Source organism: Papio anubis, chromosome 14, assembly GCF_008728515.1.
Source record: "Papio anubis isolate 15944 chromosome 14, Panubis1.0, whole genome shotgun sequence".
Taxonomy (NCBI): Eukaryota; Metazoa; Chordata; class Mammalia; order Primates; family Cercopithecidae; genus Papio; species Papio anubis.
This window is the reverse complement of record NC_044989.1, coordinates 25,844,391-25,869,737: the sequence shown is the minus strand read 5'-3', so window position 1 is coordinate 25,869,737 and position 25,347 is coordinate 25,844,391. Positions and strand designations below refer to the sequence as shown.

The 25,347-nt window shown below is 54.4% G+C and overlaps 1 protein-coding gene across 3 annotated transcripts; it reads right to left on the bottom strand.

Annotated features, from left to right (window-relative positions):
• Positions 1-547: 547 nt before the first annotated feature.
• On the bottom strand, positions 548-20,007 carry GAREM2 (GRB2 associated regulator of MAPK1 subtype 2). 3 transcript variants are annotated; one of them, XM_009183826.3, is made up of 7 exons: positions 16,835-16,953; positions 15,178-15,303; positions 13,758-13,898; positions 7,167-7,297; positions 4,972-6,015; positions 3,840-4,009; positions 548-2,968 (listed from the first exon to the last, which is right to left on the bottom strand). In XM_009183826.3, the coding sequence occupies exons 1-7, from the start codon at positions 16,944-16,946 to the stop codon at positions 1,939-1,941; spliced, it is 2,754 nt and encodes a 917-aa protein (XP_009182090.2). In that variant the 5' UTR covers positions 16,947-16,953; the 3' UTR covers positions 548-1,938. The 3 variants fall into 3 exon arrangements, with proteins under 3 accessions (XP_009182090.2, XP_009182092.2, XP_003908417.2); XM_009183828.4 differs by lacking the exons at positions 15,178-15,303; positions 16,835-16,953 and adding an exon at positions 18,838-20,007; XM_003908368.3 differs by lacking the exon at positions 15,178-15,303 and having other exon boundaries at positions 16,835-17,069.
• Positions 20,008-25,347: the final 5,340 nt, after the last annotated feature.

Here is a 25,347-nt window from a genome sequence, read left to right as displayed (position 1 = left end):
AAGTCACCTCTTGTTACTTCAAATATGTCCCTGGTCCCAGCTCTGTAGCTGGGACTGGCAGGCAGAGAGATCAGCTCTGGCTCTGCTTAGTCACTAGGAAGCCAGACCCTAAAACCAAGTCACCTCTGACTTGGGGTTTTCAGATGACCAGAGTACGGAGCTGATCCCTTGCACCAAAGCCATTAATAGGCTTCCAAATTTGGTCTGAGAGCCTGAGGCTGGCATTCTGCCAATGCAGGAAGCTAAGCTTGGGCCCTGGCTGGTGGCATTCAGCTTTGAGCCTGGGTCTTTCCCTTCAGTAACACCAGGTAGTTGTGAATTATGTTGAAACTAGTGGGAGCTGGAGGGGTTCTTGTAGGGTAGGGAGGGGCTGGCAACGGCCTTGCAGAAGGGAATGAAGGCTGCCACCAGCCACCTCCGCAGACATGGGAATGGCCACACGCACACATCATTCCTCCATCAGTCCTCTCCTGCCTGAAGGCATATACACTGCCCATGGGTCCCCATGGCCTTGTTTTCAAAAGAAGAAAGCAGCTGGCACCCAGAATGCCACTTGTACTAGTCTTCAGCAGTCTAGCATTTATTTCACTAGTCCTTGAGGATTCTTTAAATGATCTGCAAGAAAACCAAATGTCCCCACATCACAGGTTTTGTGCTCTACTCTCTGACCACTTCTCTGAGCTGAGGCAGCCTGCTTGGAGTATGGGCACCAGCATGGCTTAGCTACTCTTAAGATAAAAAGTAGAGGAAATAAATAGGTAGACTAGGTAAGGCAGAAGAGAAGGCTGGCACCTTGGACCCTGACACTAGTGGGCACCCTATGGTTCTGGGTGAGATGGAGGGGTAGGGTGGGGTGTGTGGTTGGACACAATGACCAGAGCTCTGGGTACCAAGCAGATCCCCATGTTTGAGATTCAAGGGCACAAAGACCTGCTCTGAAGCACATGAACAAGTGCAGGACTGAGCTCCAGGACCATGCTCTCCCAAGTGTACCCTCCTGTGCCAGTGACAGAAAACCAGGGAAAAACACCAAAAATCATATTGTCAGAGCCAAATGATGGGAGCAAGAGATTGGCAGAATTGGGGGTGGTTGACTACCACTTGTTTCTAGAATCAAGAAGCTGACCTAAATCGACCTGCTCTTCCACGGAGACAGTATTCTGAGACTGAACCCACCTGACGGATGGATAACTAGTTGCAGTAAAGTCAGAGGGGAAGCCAGGGTGCTAGAGCCATCTGGGCAGTGTCTGGCTTCTTAACTAGATAAGTGGGTCGGGTCAATAGCAGAGCTGTGCTCTTCCAAAGCCGTCACCCATGAACCAGGACCCACAGGTGGAGCTTCTGAGGTGCCATGGCTTAGGCTTGTACACGACTCACCTGTGTGCAGGGCCAGGCCCCCTCAACCGCAGTGGAGCAGAGGGGGAAAGGAAAGGCATCCCAGAGACACAGACATCTACACCCTCACTCTGGGGCAGCTTTAGGCCAAAAGCCCACAGAGCACAAAGGAGAGTGGGCACTTGGGAAATTTGTGCTTAAATTACCGGCCATCTTGTCTCTAAACAGAGCCTACAGGCTTGAGCAGTGGAAGTCATTTGTGAAGGTCTATAGCAGGGCATGAGGAGGTGTTAGGTCACCCTGAAGGCCAGCTTTTGACCCCATTGTGGGAATCACAGCAAATGCCTTACTGGGCTCAGGTACACAGTGGTGCCCCCAGCCCCTTTCCCATGTATTCTGCACACTCAAAGGCAAGCTGTCCCGTGCAGGGGTCTGAGCCCAGAGGATCACATTTCCACGTGCATCTCCCCTGGATCCACCCAGTGGCTGCCGAGCAGTCTGTCTCGACATCGATCCTCCCTGCAGGCAGCACCTGCTCCTCCCAAGTGCTGTCCCTGGGGCCCCCATGCCAGCATTCCAGCTGTGCAGCTCCAGCTGGGCAGTTCAGATCTTGGGCCTCCAGCCTTTGATGAACTGCATGATCTTCTTGACCTGCAGCTTGGTGAGGTGGAAGTCATCTGCCAGGATGTCCTCACTGAGCTGCACGAAGATGCTACCATCGATGCGTTCTCGGGCAAAGAAGCTCACGACATCCTCTGAGAGCCCGATGAAACGCAGACTGCGAGAGACCTCCTCCAGGGAGAGCGCAGACAGGTCAGCAGGGGGCTGCCAGGAGGAGGCATCCCGGACTCCAAAGCCTGTGGCTCCATCCCGGGGACTGGCAGGAGGCCCTTCCAGGCGCCCTTGGGTTAGAAAAAGTCGTCCTCCTCCTGCCTCAGGTCCCTGCAGAGCAGCTGGTGACAGTGGGGTGGGGACCTGGCGCAGCACCAAACCTTCAGGCTCAAAGGCCTTGGGGGGGCCAAGTGGGGAAAGACGGGGTCCAGGCCCAGGTGTCCCCACTGCTCTGGGCTCCTGAGAACGCAGCAGCTCAGGCTCTGGAGAACTGCCCTGCCCCAGCTCAAAGGGATCGAAGGGCTCCAGGGCTGGGTCCTGCCATTCAGAAGAGGAGGAGGAGGAGGGGGCGCAGGAGGCGGGGGGAGCAGCTGAATAGGCCTGGCCTGGCGAGGCCGGGCCTGGGGAATATGCAGGGCCAGAGGTAGCCACAGGACCCAAGGTGGTTGTGGGGCCAGAAGAGGAGGCTGCTGAAGGGCCTGAGGGGTAGGCAGGCCCAGAAAAAGGGTTGAGAGCTCCGAATGGAGCAAAGCGCTTCTGGGGGTGTGAGGGCTTGAATAGAGGAGGGCAGCTGTGGTAGGTCTTAACAGGGGTGTCAGCCCCCAGAAGGGAGGCGGCTCGACCGCTCAGAGGCTCTGTGAGGGCCCGGGAGGCCTGGCTGGGCTGTGTGGTTGAGGGTAGGGGTCCGGGGGCTGGGCGGCTAGAGGATTCGCCCACCTTGCAGTCTCCCCAGGTGCATGGGTAGCAATAGAGAGAGTACGTGTCCGGTGATGGGGAGCCACTGCCACTGCGGGAACCCACCCTGTGGACACAGACAGACACACACACATAGGACAGGTGAGGCTGAGTGAGAGGGAACATGACAGGGTCACACATGCAATGCAGCCAAGCACCACCGTGACCTCAGCAACACGGGCCTGCACCCCAGCCCCAGTCCAAGACCCCCCGGAATGGCCCTGTTCTTCCTTCCAGCATCCCCCAGCCCAGGTCAGAAAACATAGGGGAAAAACCAAATGAAACTGAACTTAATAAAAATTTCTTCTTTTTTTTTTCTTTTAAGATGGAGTCTCGCTTTGTCGCCCAGGCTGGAGTGCAGTGGTGCAGTCTTGGCTCACTGCAACCTCCGCCTCCCAGGTTCAATCGATTCTCCTGCTTCAGCCTCCTGAGTAGCTGGGATTATAGGCACGTGCCATGATGCCCGGCTAATTTTTGTATTTTAGAAGACATGGAGTTTCACCATGTTAGCCAGGCTGGTCTTGAACTCCTGACCTCAAGTGATTCAACCCAACTCGGCCTCCCAAAGTGCTGAGATTACAGGCATGAGCCACCGTGCCCAGCTTAAACCTAATAAATATTTCAAAACAGCAAGGAGCTCTCTTCCCTCTATCCTGCAGCCAAGTCCCCACCTTGAGGGGACCAGGGCAATGTTCCCATCTGTTCCTCAACATTTAAGAGAGAAAGAAGCTGGAGTGGGCAGAACAGGCCACTGGGCCCCAGGTCCCAAGACACCCAGACAGCCGTGCCCCTCCCTCAGCCACTGCACATGGACCTGCACCCTCGGAACTTCCCAGGCCTGAACAGTTTCTCTTCCTCAGCACCATAGTCCCCCCTCCTCACCCTTCCCTGCCTCGATCTACCTTAGAACTGAGGACCAAGGGAAGGCAGGGACTCACCCATCCTGGAGGCCAGAGGAGTAGTAGGAGAGGCTGGAGCTGGGGGAATGTACCGGCTGCAGCTTGGGGAAGCGAGGGGGAACCGGGGGGCTGCTGGAGAGCCGGCCGCTGCCATTGCCACCCCGGGGAGGCACTGGAGGGGCGTTGAGCAGGCGGCACTCCTCCTTCACCTACAAGCAGAGGGCGGTGACTCCACCTCGACTCCAAACAGCTGGCACTCCTTATCTTCCCCTTCCCAGGCGGTGACTCCACCTCGACTCCAAACAGCTGGCACTCCTTATCTTCCCCTTCCCAAGCAGCTGGGCAAGGGGGCTGTCTGGGCCTGACACTTGCCCCACTTTGCCAATAGGCTGCCTTGCACCCCAACTGCTCATCCAGTCAGCCAGCCACCTAACCCTTCCTAGCCTATCTCACGCACCCACACCCTGTCCCAACGCACGCACAGCCTCCTTCCTGTTCCTTGGAAACCCATTATGAATGTTAAGAAAAAGAATACAGAGGTAGATCAAAGCAAGTTAAGCAGACGTACTCTCTCCTCAAGGAAAAGGAGAGAAAGCAGAGGACAAAGGAAGGCCGAGGGAACCGAGGCAAGGAAGCGTCTGCCACCTGCATCCCTCCCTACAGGTCGCGTACCCCAAAGAGGACTCCATGGGATGCTGACGGGTGTTACTGGCAGGGAGAAAACGTTCTGATAAACAGGATTCCTTAGTGCAGGACTTCTCAGAGCTTTTAATATACCAATGCTCTGTGACTCCAACACAAGGAGGAGGGAAAAAGGGCTGGCAATCACTCACAGCATCTCTAAGCTTACTTCGCCAAGGAAACTTCTTTTCACGGAACAACTTAAAGGACCCCTGTTCTGTGGAACCTTCTGGGTAACAGTGTTTCGGGGCTTCTCTCAAATCCTCTGAGGCTGGGGACCTACACGCCTCTCTGTCCCACAGCTCCCCCGCCACCGTCCGCCCCAGTGCCCCTTACTACAAATGCTCTTGCCTGGCATGGCTCTGCCCTTTCCTTCTCCCCTTCCCCACCCCGCCACCTCATCTGCCACATACTCCTGGGCCGGGGCTCAGGAGAGCGGGCTTTGTGCCCTGGCTGGACCCGGGACTCGTCCCCCAGCGCGCTCACTCACCGCCTCAGATTTGGGAGGGACTGGGGGCGGCGGCGCCTCCGGCTCCCGACGCGGCGGTCCCGCGGTCCCGAAGGAGATGAGGTCGGGCCCCGGGGGCGGCCGGGCGAGGCCCTCGGGCCCCTGGTGAGCCCACAGCTCCTCGTAGGGGATCTCGGCGGGCGGCGCGACGGGCTCGGGCGCGGCTGCCCAGTCGGGGCTCACGTACTCCTGGTCGCCCTCGCCGGCAGGAGCGGGCGCTAGCGGGCCGGGGGCGCGGGCGAGCCCGGGGACGCGCGGCGCGGGCAGGCAGAGGCGCGCGCGGCGCGGGCTGGCGCAGTCTTCAGCGAGCTCGGCAGGCGCCTCGCGCACGGCCGTGGAGTACTCGTCGGGGTCGAAGCGCTCGCGGCAGTAGGAGGCGCTGTCGCGCACCAGGCGCTCGACGCGCGGGTCCCCGGCCAGCAGGCCCTGCGGCAGCGCGAAGCGCGGCGTGTCCGTGAGCAGCAGGAAGTGCAGCGGCGCCGGGCCCTCGCGGCGCAGCGCCAGCCCGAGCACCACCGTCTTGGAGATGATGCTAACCAGCTTATAGCAGTGACCCTCCCGCACCGGGTGCAGGTCGTAGGGGTTGCGCGGCGGCCGGCTGGGCACCAGCACGTTCACCGGTAGCCGCACGCGCTCGATGATGGCGCGCACCGTGTGCTCGCCCTCCTGCATCTGCAGCTCCAGCGGGCTGCGAGTGCTGAAGCGGCCCTGGCACTGGAAGGGTAGGCTCAGGCTCTCGTTGGTGCGGTGGTTCATGCAGATGAGGCAGGGCATCTTGCCTTTGACCGGCCTGGCGCCCCCGCCGCCGCTGCCTCCCGCGGCCCCCGCGCTCGCCGGGCCGCCACCTCCCACCCCGGTAAGCGCACCGGCCCGGCCCAGCTTTCGCAGGAGGGTGGTGAAGCGCGAGCGCTCCTTGGTGGTCTTGGCGCACAGGATCTCCGCCTGGCCCATAAGAGTGAGCTCGTCGCCCGCATGCAGCGTGAAGTTGTACACCTCGCTGTCCTCGCTGAACTCGCCCGACACCACCTGGGGATCCCAGAGACAGGGCAGGGCCTTAGCCAGGTCCCAGGGAAAGCCACGCGGCCAGCTCCCAGAGACTGGAAAGGGAAAACAGCCTTCCTCTTCCGCCCTCCCGGGGCTCGGACCAGATGGAAAGCATTGGGCTGTAGGCCAAGAGATCCACGTTCATCCTGGAGAGACGACTAGCAGCTGTGCCACCTTAAATGAGTTGCCCCTCCACGCCTTAGCGACCATATCTGATAACTCTTACTTCGAAGAACTGCTGTAGGATTAAAAAGACTGTATGTGCAGTAACATATTTTTCTTTTCTTCTCCGCTACTTGGATCAGCAACGTATTTTAAAGTATACAGTAAATGGCGACTTTTATTATCATTGTCTTTACCATTTTCGAGATCATAATGCCCTGCCCATCCAACAAGGCTACGTGAAGAGAAATGAATTGATGGATAAGAAAAGGGTTTGTAAACAGAACAGCACTATCTGTACACAGCAGGGACTGTTTTTAGTTTGTTTTTTGTTTTTTGTTTTTTTAGAGACAGGGTCTTGCTCTGTCGCCCAGGTTGGAGGGCAGTGGCACATTCACAGCTCAGTGCAGCCTCAAACTCCTGGCAACAGTCCTCCTGCCTCAGCCTCCCAAGTAGCTAGGACTATAGATGTGCACCACCATGCCCAGTTAATTTTTTAACATTTTTTGTAGAGACAGGGTCTCTCCATGTTGCCCAGGATGGTCTCAAACTTCTGGCCTCAATCGATCCTCCCTCCTTAGCCTCCCAAAGTGTTGGGATTAGAGGCATGAGCCACTGCTTCCACCCCACAGCAGGGGTCTATTTATACTGCCTGCTTACCACAACCACCACCTCTACAAGTGGGTGCTGGGGCAGCTAGGGACAGGTTGCCCTGAAAAGTCTCCAAGTCAGAACATGACCCTTCCAGACACCCCTTCCTTCTTCACTACCTTTCACAGGAAGTCCTTCAGCCCAGTGGGTCCTATTCCCCACTCTTCTGACATGGCTCAATTGTGCCAAAGGCCCCTAAGGGGTCCCCAGGAGCCACTCTCCTTCTTGGATCCTGAGGGCAACCTTCCAACCAGGGTCAGGGTTGCCCCTGAGGCAAGGAGTAGTGTGGGGACACCACACCTGGTGACGGAGTGACTGACCTTGACGCTGAAGGTGATGGCTTCCATCACGAAGATGCGGTCAGGGAAGACACTGGCCACCTCCTCCACGCTGCTGAAGTACCTCACTGGCTCCCGCACATCCCGGGCCTGTTCCAGGAGCTTGAACTTCCCTGCATAGTGGGTGACAAAAGTTGCTGGAGTGAGCCTGCCTGCATCCCAAGAGGCTTCGTGGTCCCCTGCTAGCATAATCTCAGCCAGTCCCTCAGGAACTAAGGAAGGCCAAAGGGCAGGTTTCCACTGGCATGGGCTGAAGGGGGCTGGTCATCTGGCTCCAACTTCAGCAAGGTGAGCACAGATCCCTAGCATCTACAGCCCAGCCCTCACCCCATAGACAGCCTGTGGGTATGCAGCGAGGCAGCGGCTGCCTGCCCAGAGAACACAATTGCAAATAGCCCCAAACATGTGGACACAGAGCTGGCCTCTGATCAACTATCGGTGTGGTACCAGGATGCTGGCTCCTTGCTCGGTCCCAGCCTGACCTCTGATTTGCCGTGACAAGTTCCTTTCCCTCTCTGGGCCTCTGGGTCCTCATCTGAGGGGGTGGGGACAGATGATTGTGGGCCCTACCTGGATCTGGCATCCTGTGCTTCGCCCTGGGCTGCTCATCCGCATGGAAGTGGCACTGGGCCAATGAGGGCCTGGAGCAGCCCTTGAAGGCTCTGGGAGAGCCACTCTGACCCCAGCTCTGTTCCCACACCCTGCCCTGCTCCGATATCCAATCCTACTCTCCCAGAGGCTCTGACCTGAACCCAGCAAAGCCACCTACCTCCCTGAGAGGAGGCCTTCCCAACCTGCAGTCTGGGGCTGTGTGCTTTGCCAAGCTCAGCACATGCCCCTAGGAGACACAGACTTTACAGAAGTGATTGCCAGTCTGTGAAGCTGACATCCCTGTGTAAGCTATCTCACCTCACCTTTTATATGCATACCCACAGGAGCACAAAGACAAGCTCTGAGCCGCCCTGGCATCCGATGGATGGCCTTTTCTCAGGCTTTATACAGTAGGAAGAGAGCCGTGAATAGGTGAGGGAACAAGTCGAGAGAAGACAAGGTGACTCTTTAGCCTCTGGGTGTTTTTGTTTTTTGAGACAGGGTCTTGCTTTGTCACCCAGGGTGGAGTACAGTGGCATGATCACAACTCACTGCAGCTTTGACCTCCTGGGCTCAAGGGATCCTCCTGCCTCAGCCTCTCAAGTAGCTGGGACCACAGGCATGTGCCACTATGCCTGGCTAACTTTTTATTTCTATTAAAGATGAGGTCTCATGATGTTGCCCATGCTGGTCTCAAACTCCTGGGCTCAAGCGATCCTCCTACTACGGTCTCCCAAAGCGCTGGGATTACAGGTGTGAGCCACCGTGCTGGGCCTTCTTTAGCTTCTGAAGCCCCCTTGGTAGTTGCTTCTGTCACAGTTCATTCATTTAATCATTGCACAGATATTGATGGAGCACTCACTATGTGTCAGAGACTATGGTAGGCCACACACAGGGTACAAATCTGTGTAAAATACAGTCTGCCCTTAAAGAAATCCAGATATAGTGGGTGAGACGATGAGTACCCAATGATGGTAGGATGTGATAAGTGCTACAACAGACTTGTGACAAAAGAGTTAGAAGACAGCTGGGTAGGAGAAACCTGCCTGGCGGAATCTGAGAGGATCACTGAGCTGCACCTTAAGAATGAAAGGGAATTCACAGAATGAGCATTCCCTGTGGAAGAAACAGTTTAAACAAAGACACAGACACAAAATCAGACCACCTGCCCCAGATGGTGCGTGCCTGCAGGGAAGGACTTAGGGAGAGGGAGGACAGGAGGGGATGCAGACAGCAACTGGGATTTGAGAGGCTCTGAATGCCTTGCTTAAAGCGGTGAGACTTTATTCTGTACAACATGAGACCCACTGGAGTGTTTCGAGCAAAGAAATACCATGATCCAGGTTCAGCTCTATTAAAATAACCAAGAGACCAGTCAGGTAAACGAACCAGTAAGGGGTTCTAGAGAAGAGCTAGGGAATAGCAGAAACAGACCAAGAGACACTAGGAAGGGAGACCCAGCAGGCTTGGGTGACTGAATAAGGGGCAGTTGGGGAAGGAAGGGACTCAGGATGATGTACTCAGGCCACCAGCCTGGTCAGAAATGGAGATGGCAGGCCAGGCACGGTGGCTCACGCTTGTAACCCAGCACTTTGGGAGGCTAAGGTGGGCAGATCACTTGAGGTCAGCAGTTCAAGACCAGCCTGGCCAACATGGTGAAACCTCATCTCTACTAAAAATACAAAAACCTATCTGGGTGTGGTGGCACACACCTGTAGTCCCAGCTACTTGGGAGGCTGAGGCAGGAGAATCACTTGAACTTGGAAGGCGGAGGTTGCAGTGAGCCAAGATCACAGCACTGCACTCCAGTCTGGACAACAGAGCGAGACTCTGTCTCAAAAAAAAAAAAAAAAAAAGAAAAGAAAAGGAGATGGCAGAGCTGTTAACCAAAACTGGGAACCCAGAAGGAACATGTTGTGGGGCCAAGGCAGATCCTGGAGAGGCCAAGGAAGGGGCCTTCAGGTGGTGCTCCCAGGGTGGGTGCCACCAGTGTGTGTGCAGAACTTGGGGACATCTGGCCAGTGAAACAGACTGAAGGTCACCAGCCCACAGGTGGCAGCCGCGGCTGTGAGGCAAGTGAGATGGCTCAGGGAAGAGGAAGAGCAGGGGGCTTGACACTTTGGGGATGTTCATCCCAGAAAAATGCGCACACTGTGATCCTAGCATGAACACATGCACACTTGTGTATGCAGTGCCGGGGGTTCCTGGGGACCCCCAAACCCAGCCAGAGACCCAGATGAAGACACCCATGGTGCAGGGTAAGAGGAGCAGAGGGCAGGGCCTGAAGCATCATCACTGAGCAGGGAGAGAAATGACAGCCCAGAACAAGGGGAATGGCCAGGAGAATGCTGGTGGGGGAGCCCCCAGGCCTGCCCTCCCCACCCTGGGACCCACCTGGGAAGAGGCCTCTGAAGTGCCACAGCCCTAGAAGGCAACAGCGGAAAAATGTGGACGAGGGCAGGCAAGAAGCAGGGGTCTAGGACTTGGGAAGCAGGAACTGCAGGCACTGAGTAGCCCCACTCCCCTCACCCCGGCCTCCTCCCCCAAGTCCACACACAACCCCCCACCCCTGCCCCTGCCCCAACCACAAGTAGCCAGGCAGGGAGCAATGCCCACTGCCCCCTGTGGGGAGACTTGGAGCCAAGTCAGGGCTGGAGCTGGGGGAGGATGTGGCAGGGAAGATCGATGTAACCATGGCATCCAGCACCATCCCCTCCGCGGCAGCCTGAAGCCCAGCGCCGGTCATTACTGCGGGAGGAAGGAAGGGAGCCCTCCAGGGAGTGATGCTCTGTACCCTGGAAGCCTTTTCCTCCCCGCCAGCTCAGGGGCGGCTTCCTCTCCTGCCTCCCCCTATATGGGACCTGATGCCCCCCATGGATCTAGGGACTTGCCCCATCCTGACCTGCCCCTCATCCTTGTCCTTGCCGTCAGAACACATGGCTGCCTCACTCCTCCCTTCCAGCCCCAAGCACCTGGGCTGTGGCAGGGGCTTGCTGACCACCCTTCTCCATGCCTTGCCCACAGCACACACTCAGTAAAGAACATGGGTAAAAGCTCAGGTTTTAGAGTGCGACAAATCTGGCTGAATCCCACCCTGCCACTAGCCAGCTGTGTGACCTTGGGCAAATTATTTAATCTCTCTGGGCTTCGGATTTCCCATCTGTAAAATGGAAACATCCCGCTGGCCAGAGGCGCATCTGCCAAATGCTGAGCAGGAAACAAGGCCAACACTGGGGAAGTGGCCCCATGCTCAGGGAAGACGCCTGGCCCCTCCCGCTGGGCCGGGGCCGGGGGCAGGGGCTGGGAGGGGGGACAGTACGGGGCCTGGCCAGGTCTCCCTGACTCCCAGAGCAGAGCGCCGCAGCCTGGAGACCGAGTCACCGGCAGTGCCCCCAGCCCCACCCCGCGCGGGGCGCCGTCCTCCTCCCTCCCTGGCCTTCCCCGCGGCTCTCTCGCCGGTCCGCAGCCGGCCGCCCCCGCCCGCCCAGCGCTATTATTAATTCATTAGGAGAAATCAGCCTGGAGCCCAGCCGTGCACTCAGCGCCTCCTCGTTAACCCGCCGGCCTTCGCCCTCCTAGGGGCCTCCCCCTCCGCCTCCCCTCCCCCGTGCGGGTGGACAGTAGCAGCCCCGCGGAAAGATGGTTCTGGGGCTGGGGCCGCGCCCCGCAAGACCACCACCGTACACAGGCACGCAGGGGCGCCAGAGAGATGGGAGGAAGAGCTAGGAGCCCCCGGACCCACGGTTCCCTGGGAGACTGTGCCTCGGGTTCCCAGAGTTTCAATGACACAACCAAAATGAAGTCCCTAAAGTCACGTTTTTTTTCAGTGAGGGATTTTCCCAACCTTTCTTTCTCTTTTTAATTTTTATTTATTTTAGATGCTGGAATGTCAGGGTACCATCATAACTCACTGCAGTCTCAACCTCCTGGACTAAAGGGATCCCCCCACCTGGCTTCAGCCTCCCCTTTAGCCAGACTACAGGCCTGCACCACCACGCCAGCTAATTTATTTATTGTTGGAGTTTTCTTTGTTTGTTTGTTTGCTTGGTTTTGGTTTTGTTTGCAGAGAACTGTTCTCGCTATGTTGCCCACGCTGGCCTGGAACTCTTGGCCTCAAAGGATCCTCCTGTCTCAGCCTCCTAAAGCACTAGGATTACATATACCAGCCACTGCTCAGGCAACCTTTGCTTTTTTCATCCCAAGAAGACCTGGGACCTCCCCCAACCAAGCTGGGAAACTTCTAGCTTGAGCAGACCCCCAGGGGGCTCCAAGCCCAAGACAGAACCCCAGGTCAGAAAGATATCTGAGTGAGTTTCCATATCTTTTAAAGGTTAGTACACAGGTACCAACTTCACAGGTTATAAAAGACAGAAGCCTCTGTAAAGGGCTCAGTCCTGTCCTCCTGGCTCAGGGAGACCCAGGGTCAGAGGGGGCAGGGCTACCTGTGAGCAAGCAATGGAGCCTTCCCAACTTAAAGGCTTCCCAGCCTTGGTGAGAGGGTTGTCAGGAGCAGCTGGGCACAGCAGTTAAAAACACAGAACTAGGCTGGGTTTAGTGGCTCACACCTGTAATCCCAGCACTTTGGGAGGCCAAGGCGGCTGGATCACTTGAGGTCAGGAGTTTGAGACGAGCCTGGCCAACATTGTGAAACCCTGTCTCTACTAAAAATACAAAACTTAGCCGAGCGTGGTGGCAGGCACCTGTAATCCCAGCTACTTGGTAGGCTGATGCAGGGGAATCGCTTGAACCTCAGAGGCAGTGAGCCAAGATGGCGCCTCTGCCCTCCAGCCCGAGCAACAGAAAACACACACGCACACAGAACTGGGCCTGGCGCAGTGACTCACACCTATAATCCCAGCACTCTGGGAGGCTGAGGCAGGAAGCTTCATTGAGACCAGGAGTTTGAGACCATCCTGGGCAACATAAGGAGACCATCTCTAAAAACAAAAACAAAAAACAAAAAACATGGCACTGGGCAAGCCACTGAAACTCCTGGAGCCTCAGTTTCCTGGTGAGTTAAATGGAGTTGATAAGACTTTCTCATCAGGTTGCCATGAGGATGAAATGGCAAAAATGTTCGGCCCAGTGTATGGAATAAAGCACATGCTTAACACATGGCAGCTGTGGGATCCGGGGCTCACACGGGGACATCTCTGGGATGGGGCCACCAGAATCCCATCCCTCCCACACAGGGGACAGCAACCACATGCTCCTGGTGTGGTGCAGCAGACACCAGCCCTCAGTTGAGATACCTGGATCTGGCCATGCTCTTCCTTTCCTAGCTGTGTGACAAGGGGCAAGTCACCTCCTCCCCCAAGCCCTCCATTTCATCATCTATAAAATGAAGGGGCTGTACTTCCTTTTTTGTTAACAGAATCATTTCTTCAAACAAACTCTTATTATATGTCAACATCACTTATAAAACTAATAAAGGTAGCCATTAGCATAATCTTTAAAAGTCTAAAATTTTTAACATTAACTTATAAAGTCAACCAATGGAAACAATAGGTTTAATGCAAAAATTGGGAAAAACAGGATCAGTGCGGAGAGGCGCAGCCATGTAATCAGCTTGGGCATTCGCTGGTTTCTGCGGCGTTTGGTGCACAGTACTGAAAAGGTCCTGGCAGGACATGTTCTCTTGGAGGGTCTGCACAAAAAAGGGTAAGTGTGGCAGCTGAAGGTATACCCTGAAGGCCTCTGATTAGGGTTAAGCTCTGATTTGTAGTAATTTAAGAGTGTGGGTATTTTTTAATCATTAGTTTCAAATCTACTTTAAAATAAAATGTGAATCAAAAAACCTGTGAGCCACCTCTCCAGAAACCCAGAGCTCCACAGAACAGAATGAAAACTGCCGGGCCCTGACTCCAACCCTAACCGTAATCACCGCCTCGCTAGTCACAGCGTTCCCCCTACCCCTGGCCCCAACCCCTCCTGCCTACACCCCCCGCAGGCTTTATGACATCTTTTCCTGGCTGGGCACACCTGGGTACTGCAGGGGGATGTCAATCTTGGGCCCGATGACATAGTGGCCCTCCTCCAGGGTATGAGCTGTCACCGTTGTCCACTGGCGGCAGGAGTGGATGAGCAGGATGTCTCGCTCACTGATGCCCTCAGCGTACTCCCCTGGGAGGGGAGAGGAGGACAGAGGAGGAGGGGAAGGAAGACAGGACATTAGGAGGGGCAGAAAGAACAGACAGGGTGACCTCCTCACCAAGACCACCCCCCTGAGGGACAGCTCCCCACAATCCCTGCCCAGGTCAGCAAAGCTCAAGGGACAGGCAGGCTGCCAGCTGGGGCCTGGGGCTGTGGGGCTGGCTGTGAGCCTCTCAGGGCTGTGACTCCTGACAGGGCCCCTCGTTCATCAGTGGCTGGAATGCCTGCTGCCTCTAGCTCTGAGCTGGGGCTGGGAGTTCCCCATGGATAAGCCCAGACAGCCCCTGCCCTCCAGGAGCCCTTAGGCCCCTGGGGAGGTGGGCAGAGATGTACCAAAGACTAGGCAAGTTTGAGGCACTGACTGGAGCATGTCTGGGGAGCAGCAGGTTCCAGCTGGGGGTGGAGTGGCGAAGGGAGACTTTATTGAGCAGGAGATGCTGGAGCTGGGCCTCAGCCTCCCAGTCAGGGCCTAGGCCCTGCAAGAAGGGCCTTGTTGGGGCAGTGGAGAGGGCCCAGATGGGACTGTCCCTTATAAGGTCCCAGCTATGAGAGCTCCCCCAGAGCCACGGGTTGCTCAGGTCAAGAGAGTGACAGGGCTTAGAGCAGCTGATTACTGGCTTTCCCAAGGGCAGCCCTTCCTTTCCACCCACTGCCTTGTTCAGGGGACCTCAAAGGAGAGTGGGGAAGTCCCCAGAAACCGCCAACCCCATCTCAGAGAAGCAGCTCCTTGACACCCCCTCCCCATGCCCCTCATCCTCCCAATTACAGGGGTGATGGCTGAGGGTTGGAGGAGTTGAGAGAGCAGGTTTAGAAGGCAGGAGTGGGAGGCCCAGCCCTGGGGCCTGGGGAAAGCTGCTCTGGGGCAGAGGTGTTGGGAGTTGGGAGGGGTCTGGGCCTGGAGGCTCCAACCCCAGCAACAGTTTCCAGGGGAGCAGGAGGGGCGGCCCAGCTTCCAGGAGGCAGAAGGGGCCATGTCCTGGCTGCAGCTGGTGGGGAGGGTAGGGGTGGGGAGCAACTCCTTCCTTGCTCCTTCAGGCACAACTTACAAAATTTCTGCGAATCAAATGGGAAATGGTTTACTCTGATGGCTGGGGGGTCCATAAAGTGTGTACATGTGGGGTGGGCGGATATGTGTGTGTGTGTGTGTGTGTGGCAGGGTGGGGGGCAGTTCAAGACGCTCAGGAAGGGCCTGGCCCCCACTATGTGTGTGTTGGGGGTGTTGTCTGAGCCTTCTTCTGCACCTCCTCACCTCCAGGGGCACAAGAAGCTCTCCTCCAACTCTGATCCCTCCTCTGAGAGCTGTCCCGGGTCTCAGCCCCATCTTCCACAGCCACACGGGCACACACCAGTAACCATGGCTCATGACCACCATCAGCTGAACCACAATAGCCCACAGTGACAGATGCTTGTCACCCAAACGACACAACTCAGTCTCCGGCCAAGGGGCCCCTCCCAAATGCACAGGTACACAGGGATCTACCCTTCAAGCCATATAATTCTGACCAGACATTCACACCCTGATGGTGACCCAGCCGTAGCCACACACCGTCACATGCAACAGACAGCTGGGCCATCACACCAGTTGTTCATTCACTCACCCATTCATTCATTCATTCATTCAATCCATAATCTTTATTGGGTAAGGATGCCGGGTCTCAAGGAGCCCACAGCCAGGTGGAAAGACAATAAACTGGCTGGCCATTATAATGAGGTGCACAGTAGGAGACAAGCCAGGGTTGGCACGAGGTAGCAGGGGAGACCAAAGGAGGCTGTACCCAGACCGAGGAGCTCAGAAAAGCTGCCCAGAAAGGGGAGATGCCAAAAAGGATGTGTGGGAAGTGGCCAGAAGACCCCAAGGCAGCATCCCCCATTCACAGGCGGACACAGTACCACACTCTGACCACTCTGCCCCGTGCCAGAGAAACAGACGCTGGCCTGCCCGACGGCCAGGGCGCCGATGCTCCCCCATGAGCCTGCTCCCGGGACAGCTGACGTCCACTGTGCCCACTCCTGGCCGCCGCGGAGGAGGGGCTGCTGGGCCCCGAGGGGAGGAGAGGAGCCTGCGGCCGCGGGCCCCATTAGCATTCAGGGAAGCGAGTATGCCAACGCGGGCCAAACCCCTATTCTTCTCACACACAAAACCCCCGGCCTGGCTGCCAGCCCCGGCTACCGCCCATCCCCCAACCAAGCAGCACCCCCCTCCCCCGAAACGGTCCCCTCGCTCCACGCAGCCCCCGGGGGTACCCTCTCGGGCCCCCATGAGTGGTTCCATCAGCCGAGCGACTGGGGGCCCCAGATCCTATTAAGAAGTGGGACAAGATTCGGGGGAGGGCCGGGGGTTTGGGGGTCACACCGGGCGGCAGACCCGGCTCCCGCCGGCCTCTCCCGAAGGTGGCCTGCCCGCCCCAGGACCGAAATTGCTCCTGAGGAATCGAAAGGAGCTGCAAGAAGGGTTCCCAGAGGGGCGGAGCAGGGCTGGGGGTGGCGGTAGGGGGAAGACAGAGTCCGGGTCCCAGGGATGAGGGAAGACAGAGGTGAGAGGCCGGGGACAAAGGGACTGAGGGGGCGCGGCCGGGGCGGGGGGCCCAGGGGCAGCGGGGGAAAGGGGGACACCGACGGGGCGGGAGCAGGGGCTCGGCCCCTTTCCGGACTCCAGCTGGGCGGGAAAACTGTCCCGGGCCCTGTCCCCGGTGTCTGTGCCTGTGCTTGTCCCCAGGGCCCAGGAGGCGGACCTGGCGGGTGGGCCCCGCGTCTCCCGGGAGGCGCGCCAGGAAGCGCTCGGGGCCCACACCGGGGAGCCAGGAGCGCGCGGGCGCCGCACCCTCCTCACGATCCCGCTGGCCCCCGCCTGGAGAGCCCACCATTTCCCCGCGGACCCCGGTCCCCATCTCCAGCGACCCCGGTACCTGGCCCAAGGCAGGCGAGCGTGGGCAGGCGGCAGCGGCTGACGATGATGTCGAGCGGGAAGGCGCCCATGCTCCAGCGCAGGCCGGCCAGCCCGGCCGCAAGCTTCTCCATGGCATGGGCGCCCGTGGGGCTGCCGTCAGTCTGACGGTCAACCTGCGCGGTCTGCTTCGCACGCGCCCGCCGCCGCCTCCCGGGGCCGCCGCGGCGCTCGCCGCCTGGCAGCCCCGCCGGGCCGCGGGCGTCACGTGGCCGGCTCACCGCGGGCGCGCGCCGACCTCGGCCCCTGCCCCCGGCCCTGCCCTCCTCCTGACCCTGCCCTGTTTCAGCTGACCCGGACCCTGGCCGCCGGGACTCACCCCGGACCTCCGCTCCCAGCCCACCGCCCGGACCCGCCCTCAAGCCTCTCCGAACCCGGTCCCCGCGCCCCTGACCCTAACCCCAGCCCCGCGCCTGCCTGCCCGCCCTGCCCTTCTGCTCCCCTCGGGCCCCTCCAGCCGCTGCCGCCAAGCCCCGCCTCCCCTCCCGCAAGCTTCCCCGCGCCCAGGCAGCACGGCAGAGACCCCAGGGCGGGCGCCCGGAGGGACAACGAAGACCCGAGCGGCATCTGCGGAGTCGGCGCAGGCTCGGCCTCCTCCTCCTGGCTGGGTGTGTCCCGGCCCCGCCGCTCCCCCTGGTGCCGGCCTCCTGGAGGCCGCGCCCACCGCGCCCGGTCCAGCTACGCCGCCCAAAGCTCGAGTTCAGCTTCTCCAGGGCCTTCATCACCACCGGCTCCATGGAGCTGGGCGAGGCAGCCTCCTTAACCCCATTTTACTGATGAGCAAACTGAGGCGCAGAAGTCAGGTGGCAGCCAGGACTTCAACCTAGGTTGGACTTCAACCCAGATTTGACTCCAACCCTGCTGCCCAATAGCACCCTGCAGTGCCCCAGCATAGAGCACCTTCCACGTTCCCAGCGCCCCCTTAGCCAATGGTTGCGTGTCCCGTGAACCGGCGCTCCAGCGCTTCCGCAGCACGCGCTGTGGACTGCGTCCATTCTGTAGATGAGGAGGCCGAGGTTCGGGGGCGTAACAGGTGCTGCGGTCCCCTCTCGGATCGTTACAAGAACCATCCCCCTCCCCCCCACCGCCATCCCTTCTCTCTTTTCCTTATCATTTTTTTGAGACTAGGTCTCGCTGTCGGACTCAAGCGATCCTCCCACCTCAGCCTCCGGAGTAGCTGGGATGACAGGCACCCGCCACCACGCCTGGCTAATTTTTTTGTATTTTTAGTAGAGACGGGGCTTCACCACGTTGGCCAGGATGGTCTCGAATTCTTGACCTCAAGCGATCCGCCCGCCTCGGCCTCCCAAAGTGCTAGGATTACAGGCGTGAGCCACCGCGCCCAGCCTTCGTTCCCTTCTTTTAATTTGCGTTTTCTTTTCAGCTGTCCTCACCTCTTCCTTCCAAGCCCTCTGAACTCCAGCTCGGCGGGCTCCCTTTGGGACCCCCTTCCCAGAAGCTTAGATGGCCTCGGCGTCGGCCTCTCTGTGTCTGCGGCGCCCTCTGCAGGTAACTGGGGGATGATGCGGGCCTGGCTGACCTCGCGGGGCCAGCGGGCCTTAATCCCTAGGCTGCTCCCTCACGGGAGTGTAGTGGCACGATCTCGGCTCACTGCAACCTCTGACTTCCAGGTCAAGCAATTCTCCCGCCTTAGCTTCCTGAGTAGCTGGGATTACAGATGTAGCTGGGATTACAGACAAGCACCACCATGCCCGGCTAATTTTTTGCCTGGCTAATTTTTGTATTTTTAGTAGAGACAGGGTTTCACAATGTTGGCCAGGCTCCTCTCGAACTCCTGACCTCAAGTGATCCACCTGCCTCGATCCACCAGTCCTCAGCCTCGGTACCCCCGAGAGAACCCCACCAAATACAAACAAAACCCTCTCTTCTGTGGCCGGGCGCGGTGGCTCACGCCTGTAATTCCAGCGCTTAGTAACCTCAGTGAGCCACCTCAGCAGTTCTTACAGGTCTGTGGAGCCTGCTTCCAGTACAGCTCCAGTACAATTATTCCCATGCTGGTCTCCAAGTAAACACTGGGTGGCTGCCAGGAGTCTGGAGGAAGCGCCGCCATAGTGAAGCGGGCAGAATGCTTCTCTAGCAACTGCTACTTCTGGCGGTTAGCTGGGGACCCCCTGCTGCTGCTGCGCACACCTCCAGGAGAATCGCTTGAACCCGGGAAGCAGAGGTTGCAGTGAGCCGAGATCGTGCCACTGCACTCCAGCCTGGGCGACAGAGCGGGACTCTGTCTCGAAAAAAAAAAAAAAATTATTCAAACTGTTTCCCAGAAGAGAGGTTTTGTGTCAGTGGTCTTTGACACCATTTCAGAACCACACTTGCCTGAATGAACACTTCAGATGGACTTGGTGTCATCTGGGCTTAAGGGACAGCAAATGATGGAGTAAAACTGTACAAATAATCCAACGTCTTTTCTGTGAGCCAAGTCAATAATTAGCTGGGGATCCGACAGCTCTGCCTTTGTCGCCTGAGACAGATTGTCCAACAATTCCCCTGAAATTCCAATCTGTGCAATAAGACAAATACCTCAATGGAATAGAAGAGAGAGCTGGGAAATAGATCCACACACATACAGTCAACTGATCTCTGACAAAGGAGGAGAGGCAATTCAATGGAAAAAGCACAGTATTTTTCAACAAATTGTACCAGAACGATTGGACATACATATAACAAAAAAACTAATCTAGACACAGATCTTACATCCTTCACAAAAATTATTTCAAAATGGATCATAGACCTAAATGTAAAATGTAAATTAATAGCATTCCTAGAGAATAACACAGGAGAAAATCTAGGCGACCTTGGGAACACCAAAAGCACTCCTCTGCCACTCTGAGCAATAAATAGACCTGGATTATATGCATGGCTCCAAAAGCGTGGTGTAGCTTCCTTGTCCAGATTTAAGACCTGACATCTTGAAGATGGCAGCAAATCCTAGGAGTTGCACACTGGCATTCCATTTGAATCAGAACAGGAAAAGGAGCAAGATCCCCTAGTTCCTGGGGAAACAGAGTTGTTCCCAGCCCAAAACCATAGCATAATTGGTACTGGTTTTTTTTTTTTTTTTTTTGACAGGGTCTCACTGGCTTTCTCACCTAAGCTGGAGTGCAGTGGCAGGATCTCAGCTCACTGCAGCCTTCGCCTCCCAGGTTCAAGCGATTCTCCTGCCTCAGCCTCTCGAGTGGCTGGGATTACAGCCATGCACCACCACACCTGGCTCACTTTTTTAAAAAATTATTTTTAGTAGAGACGGGGTTTCGCTATGTTGGCCAGGTTGGTGTTGAACTCCTGGCCTCAGGTGATCCACCCACCTCGGCCTTCCAAAGTACTGGGATTATAGTGAGCCTCTGTGCCTGGCTGATTGTTACTTTTATAATAAGACAAGTCTTATGATAAGACAAATTTACCCTGACCACCTGCTTTGCAGGTGTTTGCACCAGCCTCCCCATCACCAAGCAGCCAATCCTGGCAGCAGGAATGGAAGTCAGCAACTGAGAACCCTGGATTTACAGCTCTAGGCAAACCAAGGAGTTTCCAGAAGTTGTGGGAAAGCTCCCACCCAGTCCCCTATAGAGTGACTGAACAGCTGATGGGAACACCTTCACGGTCAATTCAATTATCTTTCATGTTATGGTCCTGGCCTCACTAGTAAACCCTGTGTAAACTCAAAACTCACTGTGAAATCACTGTTACATGACATGGGAATCTCTAATTTTTAATCAAATTACGTATTTCAATTCATTTGTGTTGTCAGTGGAATCTTTTTTTTTTTTTTTTTTTTTTTTGAGACGGAGTCTCGCTCTGTCCCCCAGGCTGAAGTGGAGTGGCACAATCTCAGCTCACTGCAACCTCCACCTCCCGGGTTCAAGCGATTCTCTTGCCTTAGCCTCCCAAGTAGCTGGGATTACAGGCTCGTGCCACCACGCCCGGCTACTTTTTGTATTTTTAGTAGAAACAGGGTTTCGCCACGTTGGCCAGACTGGTTTCGAACTGCTGACTTCAAGTGACCCACCTGCTTTGGCCTCCCCAAGAATTGGGATTACAGATGGGAGCCACCGCGCCCAGCCAGTCAGTGGAATCTTATTAAGTCAAATTGTTACATTAGGTAGCTAGTCAGGTATGAGCAGGGCAGGAGAGGGCTCCCCACCAACACATAACACACACCAGGAGTGTTGGGAGACCATCAGGTGATTGTCAGGAGGTTGTTAACTGTTTCTCTCTTTTTTTTTTTTTTTTGACACAGGGTTTTGCTCTGTCACCCAGGCTGCAGTGCAATGGCATGATCTCGTCTCACTGCAACCTCTGTCTCCTGGGTTCAAGCGACCTACCTGCCTCAGCCTCCCAAGTAGCTGGAACTACAGGCCTGCACCACCAAGCCCGGCTAATTTTTGCATTTTTAGTAGAGATGGTGGGAGGAGGTGTCACTGTGTTGGCCAGGCTGGTCTCAAACTCCTGGCCTCAGGTGATCTGCCCTTCTCGGCCTCCCAAAGTGCTGGGATTACAGGCATGAGCCACTGTGCCTGGCCAACTGTTTATCTAAAGTAATAATTGGTCACAGCTGGTGCCAGGGAAGGACTGTTTCCTAATAGAAAATACCTGAAACTGATCAGCAGCTTCCCAGTAAGATCTCAGGAGCGGGGAGAAGTTATAAGGCAGGATCCCGGAAGCATGCCAATACATAAAGCCCCAAGTCCAGAGGTCAAGCTGCACACTTGGTTTCTCAGGTCATCCCACTTGGCCCTCTTCCAAGTTGTACTTTCCTTCTTTTTTTTTTTGCTTTCCTTGCTTTCCTTACTGTTCTACAGCTTTTTAATAAACTTCCACTCCTGCTCTGAAACGTGCCTCTATCTCTTCTGCCTTATGCCCCTCAGTTGAATTCTTTCTTCCAAGGAGGCAAGAATTGAGGTTGCTGCAGATCTGTACAGATTCGCTGTGGGTAACTCCAGGTAACTCAGATATCTTCCATCACTAACAAAACTGCTTAACTTGCTAATGAACTATTGATTAAATTATGTAACACTATTTTTTTTTTTTTTTTTTTTTGAGACGGAGTCTCGCTCTGCCGCCCGGGCTGGAGTGCAGTGGCCGGATCTCAGCTCACTGCAAGCTCCGCCTCCCGGGTTTACGCCATTCTCCTGCCTCATTCTCCCAAGTAGCTGGGACTACAGGCGCCCGCCACCTTGCCCGGCTAGTTTTTTGTATTTTTTAGTAGAGATGGGGTTTCACTGTGTTAGCCAGGATGGTCTTGATATCCTGACCTTGTGATCTGCCCGTCTCGGCCTCCCAAAGTGCTGGGATTACAGGCTTGAGCCACCGCGCCCGGCCTGTAACACTATTTTTTAAAATCGAGGTAACATTCACATAAATTTACATGCATTCATCATTTAAAAATGTACAATTCAGGCTGAGCGCAGTGGCTCACACCTGTAATCTCAACACTTTGAGACAGGAGGCTGAGATAGGAGGATTGCTTGAGGCCAGGAGTTTCAGACCAGGCTGGGCAATATAGCAAGACTCTCTCTCTACAAGAAATAGAAAAATTAGCCAGGCTTGGTGGTACATACCTGTAGTCCCAGCTACCAGGGAGGCTGAGGCAGGAGGATCACTTGAGCCCAAGAGTTCAAAGTTACAGTGAGTTATGATCAAGCCACTTCACTCCACCCTGGGCAAAAGGGGGAGACCCTGTCTCTGAAAAAAAAAAAAAAAAAAAAGATACAATTCAGTGGCATTTAGTACATTTGCAATGTTGTGCAATCATCCTCACTAGTTCCAGCACATTTTCATCACCCAAAAGGAAATTCTGTGCCCATTAAGCAGTCACTCCCCATTTCCATCCTCAGCCCTGGCAACCACTAATCTGCCTCCTGTCTCTATAGATGTACCTCTTCTGGCTATTTCATATGATGGAATGATATAACATGTGGCCTTTTGTGTCTGGCTTCACTTATTTACCATAATGTTTTTCCGTGTTCATCTATACTGTAGTGTGTATCAATGCTACGTTACTTTTTATGACTGAATACTATTCTGAAGTATGGATATACCATATGTGTTACCCTTTCAGCAGTTGATGGACAGTTGGGTTGTTCTACCTTCTGATTATTGTGAATAGTGCTGATATGAACATTCCTGTACAAGTTTTTGTTTAAATACCTGTTTTCAGTTCTTCTGGGTAAATACCTAGGAGTGAAACTGCTGGGTTGTTTGGTAATTCTGTGTTAGACTTACTGAGGAACCATCAAACTGTTTTCCACAGTAGTTGAACAATTTCACATTCCCATCAGCAGCATATGAGGGTTCCAGTTTCTCCGTATCTCCATCAACACTTGTTGTCTTCTGGTTTTTAATTTACAGTTTGCCTGTCTGTTGGTTTGGTTTTGTTATAGCCATTCTAATGGGAGTGAAGTGTAATTTTGGTTTGCATTTCCTTAATGACCAATGATATGGAACATCTTTTCATGCGCTTTTTGGCCCTTTGTCTATCTTCCTTGGAAATGTCTATTTAAAACTTTTGCCTTGTGTTTTGTTCTTTGTCCTTTTAAAATGTTTAAAATTTTTTCTTTGTCAATTTTTAAAAATTGTGGGCCCATTGCAGTGGTTGACACTTGTAATCCCAGCACTTTGGGAGGCCAAGGCGGGCAGATCACTTGAGCTCAGGACTTCGAGACCAGCCTGGGCAACATGGCGAAACCCTGTCTCTACTAAAAATACAAAAATTAGCCAGGCATGGTGGTGGGCACCTGTAATTCCAGATACTCGGGATGCTGAGGCAGGAGAATCACTTGAACTCAGGAGGCAGAGATTGCAGTGAACCGAGATCGTGCCACAGAACTCCAGACTGGGCAGCAGAGCAAACTCTGTCTCAAATAAATAAATAAATAGTGAAATAAAAATTGTTGTGAAAAGTACACAATTTTAACCTCTTTATTTTTGTTTTTAAATTTTATTTTAGAGGGGACAGGGTCTTGCTCTGTCACTCAGGTTAGAGTGCAGTGGCATGATCATGGCTCACTTCAACCTCAACCCCCTGGGGTCAAGCAATCCTCCTGCCTTAGTCTCCCGTACAGGTATGTGCCACCACAGCTAGCTAAATTTTTTTTTGGAGAAATGGAGTCTCACTGTGTTGCCCAGGCTGATCTCTAACTCCTGGCTCAAGCAATCCTCCCGCCTCAGCCTCCCAAAGTGCTGGGATTATAGGCATGAGCCACTGTGCCTAGCCTACCCTCTTAATTTTTAAGTGTACAGTACAGTATTATTATTAAATGCATATTGTTGTACAACAGATATCTAGAACTTTTCCATCTTGTATGACTGAAACTCTGTGCCCATTGAACAACTCCCCATTCCCTCCTCCTCTAGCCCCTGGCCACCATTCTGCTTTTGATTTTGAGTTTCATACTTTATATGCCTCATATAAGTGGAATCATGCAATATTTGTCTTTTTTTTTTTTTTTTTTAAATACAGTCTCACTCTGTTGCCCAGGCTGGTGTGCAATGGCACAATCTCAGCTCACTGCAACCTTCACCTCCTAGGTTCAAGTGATTCTCCTGCCTCAGCCTCCCAAGTAGCTGGGATAACAGGCATGTACCATCATGCCTGGCTAATTTTTTGTATTTAGATGGAGATGGAGTTTCACCATGTTGGTCAGTCTGGTCTTGAACTCCTTATCTCAGGTGATCCATCTGCCTCAGCCTTCCAAATTGTTGGGATTACAGATGTGAGCCACTTCACCCGGCTGGTAATTTCTTTATAATCCTAGTTTGTAGGGTGTTTTTTTTTTTTTTTTAATCATGAAAGAGTGTTGAATTTTGTCAAGTGCTTTTTCTGCATCCCAGGGCTAAATCCCACTTGGTCATGATGTATGACCTTTTCGTGTGCTGTTGAATTCAGTTTGCTAAGATTTTGTTGCAGATTTTTGCATCAATATTCATTGAGGATATTGGTCTGTAGTTTTCTCGTAGGATCCTTGTCTGCCTTTGGTATCAGGATGATGCTGGCCTAATAAAATGAGGCTGAAAATGTTCATTTCTTTCTTTCTTTTTTTTTTTTTTTTGGCGGAGTTTGAGAATTGTTGTTAATTCTACTTAAATGTTTTGTAGAATTCTCCAGTGAGACCATCCGGTCCAGGGCTTTTCTTTTTTGGGAGGTTTTTGATTACTGATTCAACGTCCTTACTACTTAGAGTTCTGTTCAGATTTTCTATTTCTTCATTATTTAGTTATGCTGCTTATATGTTTCTAGGAATTTATCCATTTCTTCTATGTTTTCCAGTTTGTTCACATGTAATTATTCATCATAGTCTCTTTAATCCTTTTCATTTCTGTGGCATCATTTTTGATGTGTCCTTTCATTTCTAATTTTACTTATTATTTCAGTCTTCTTTTTTTTCTTAATCTAGCCAAGGGTTTGTCTTCTGCTGTTATTTTCAAAAAACCAACTCTTAGTTTTGTTAATTTTTT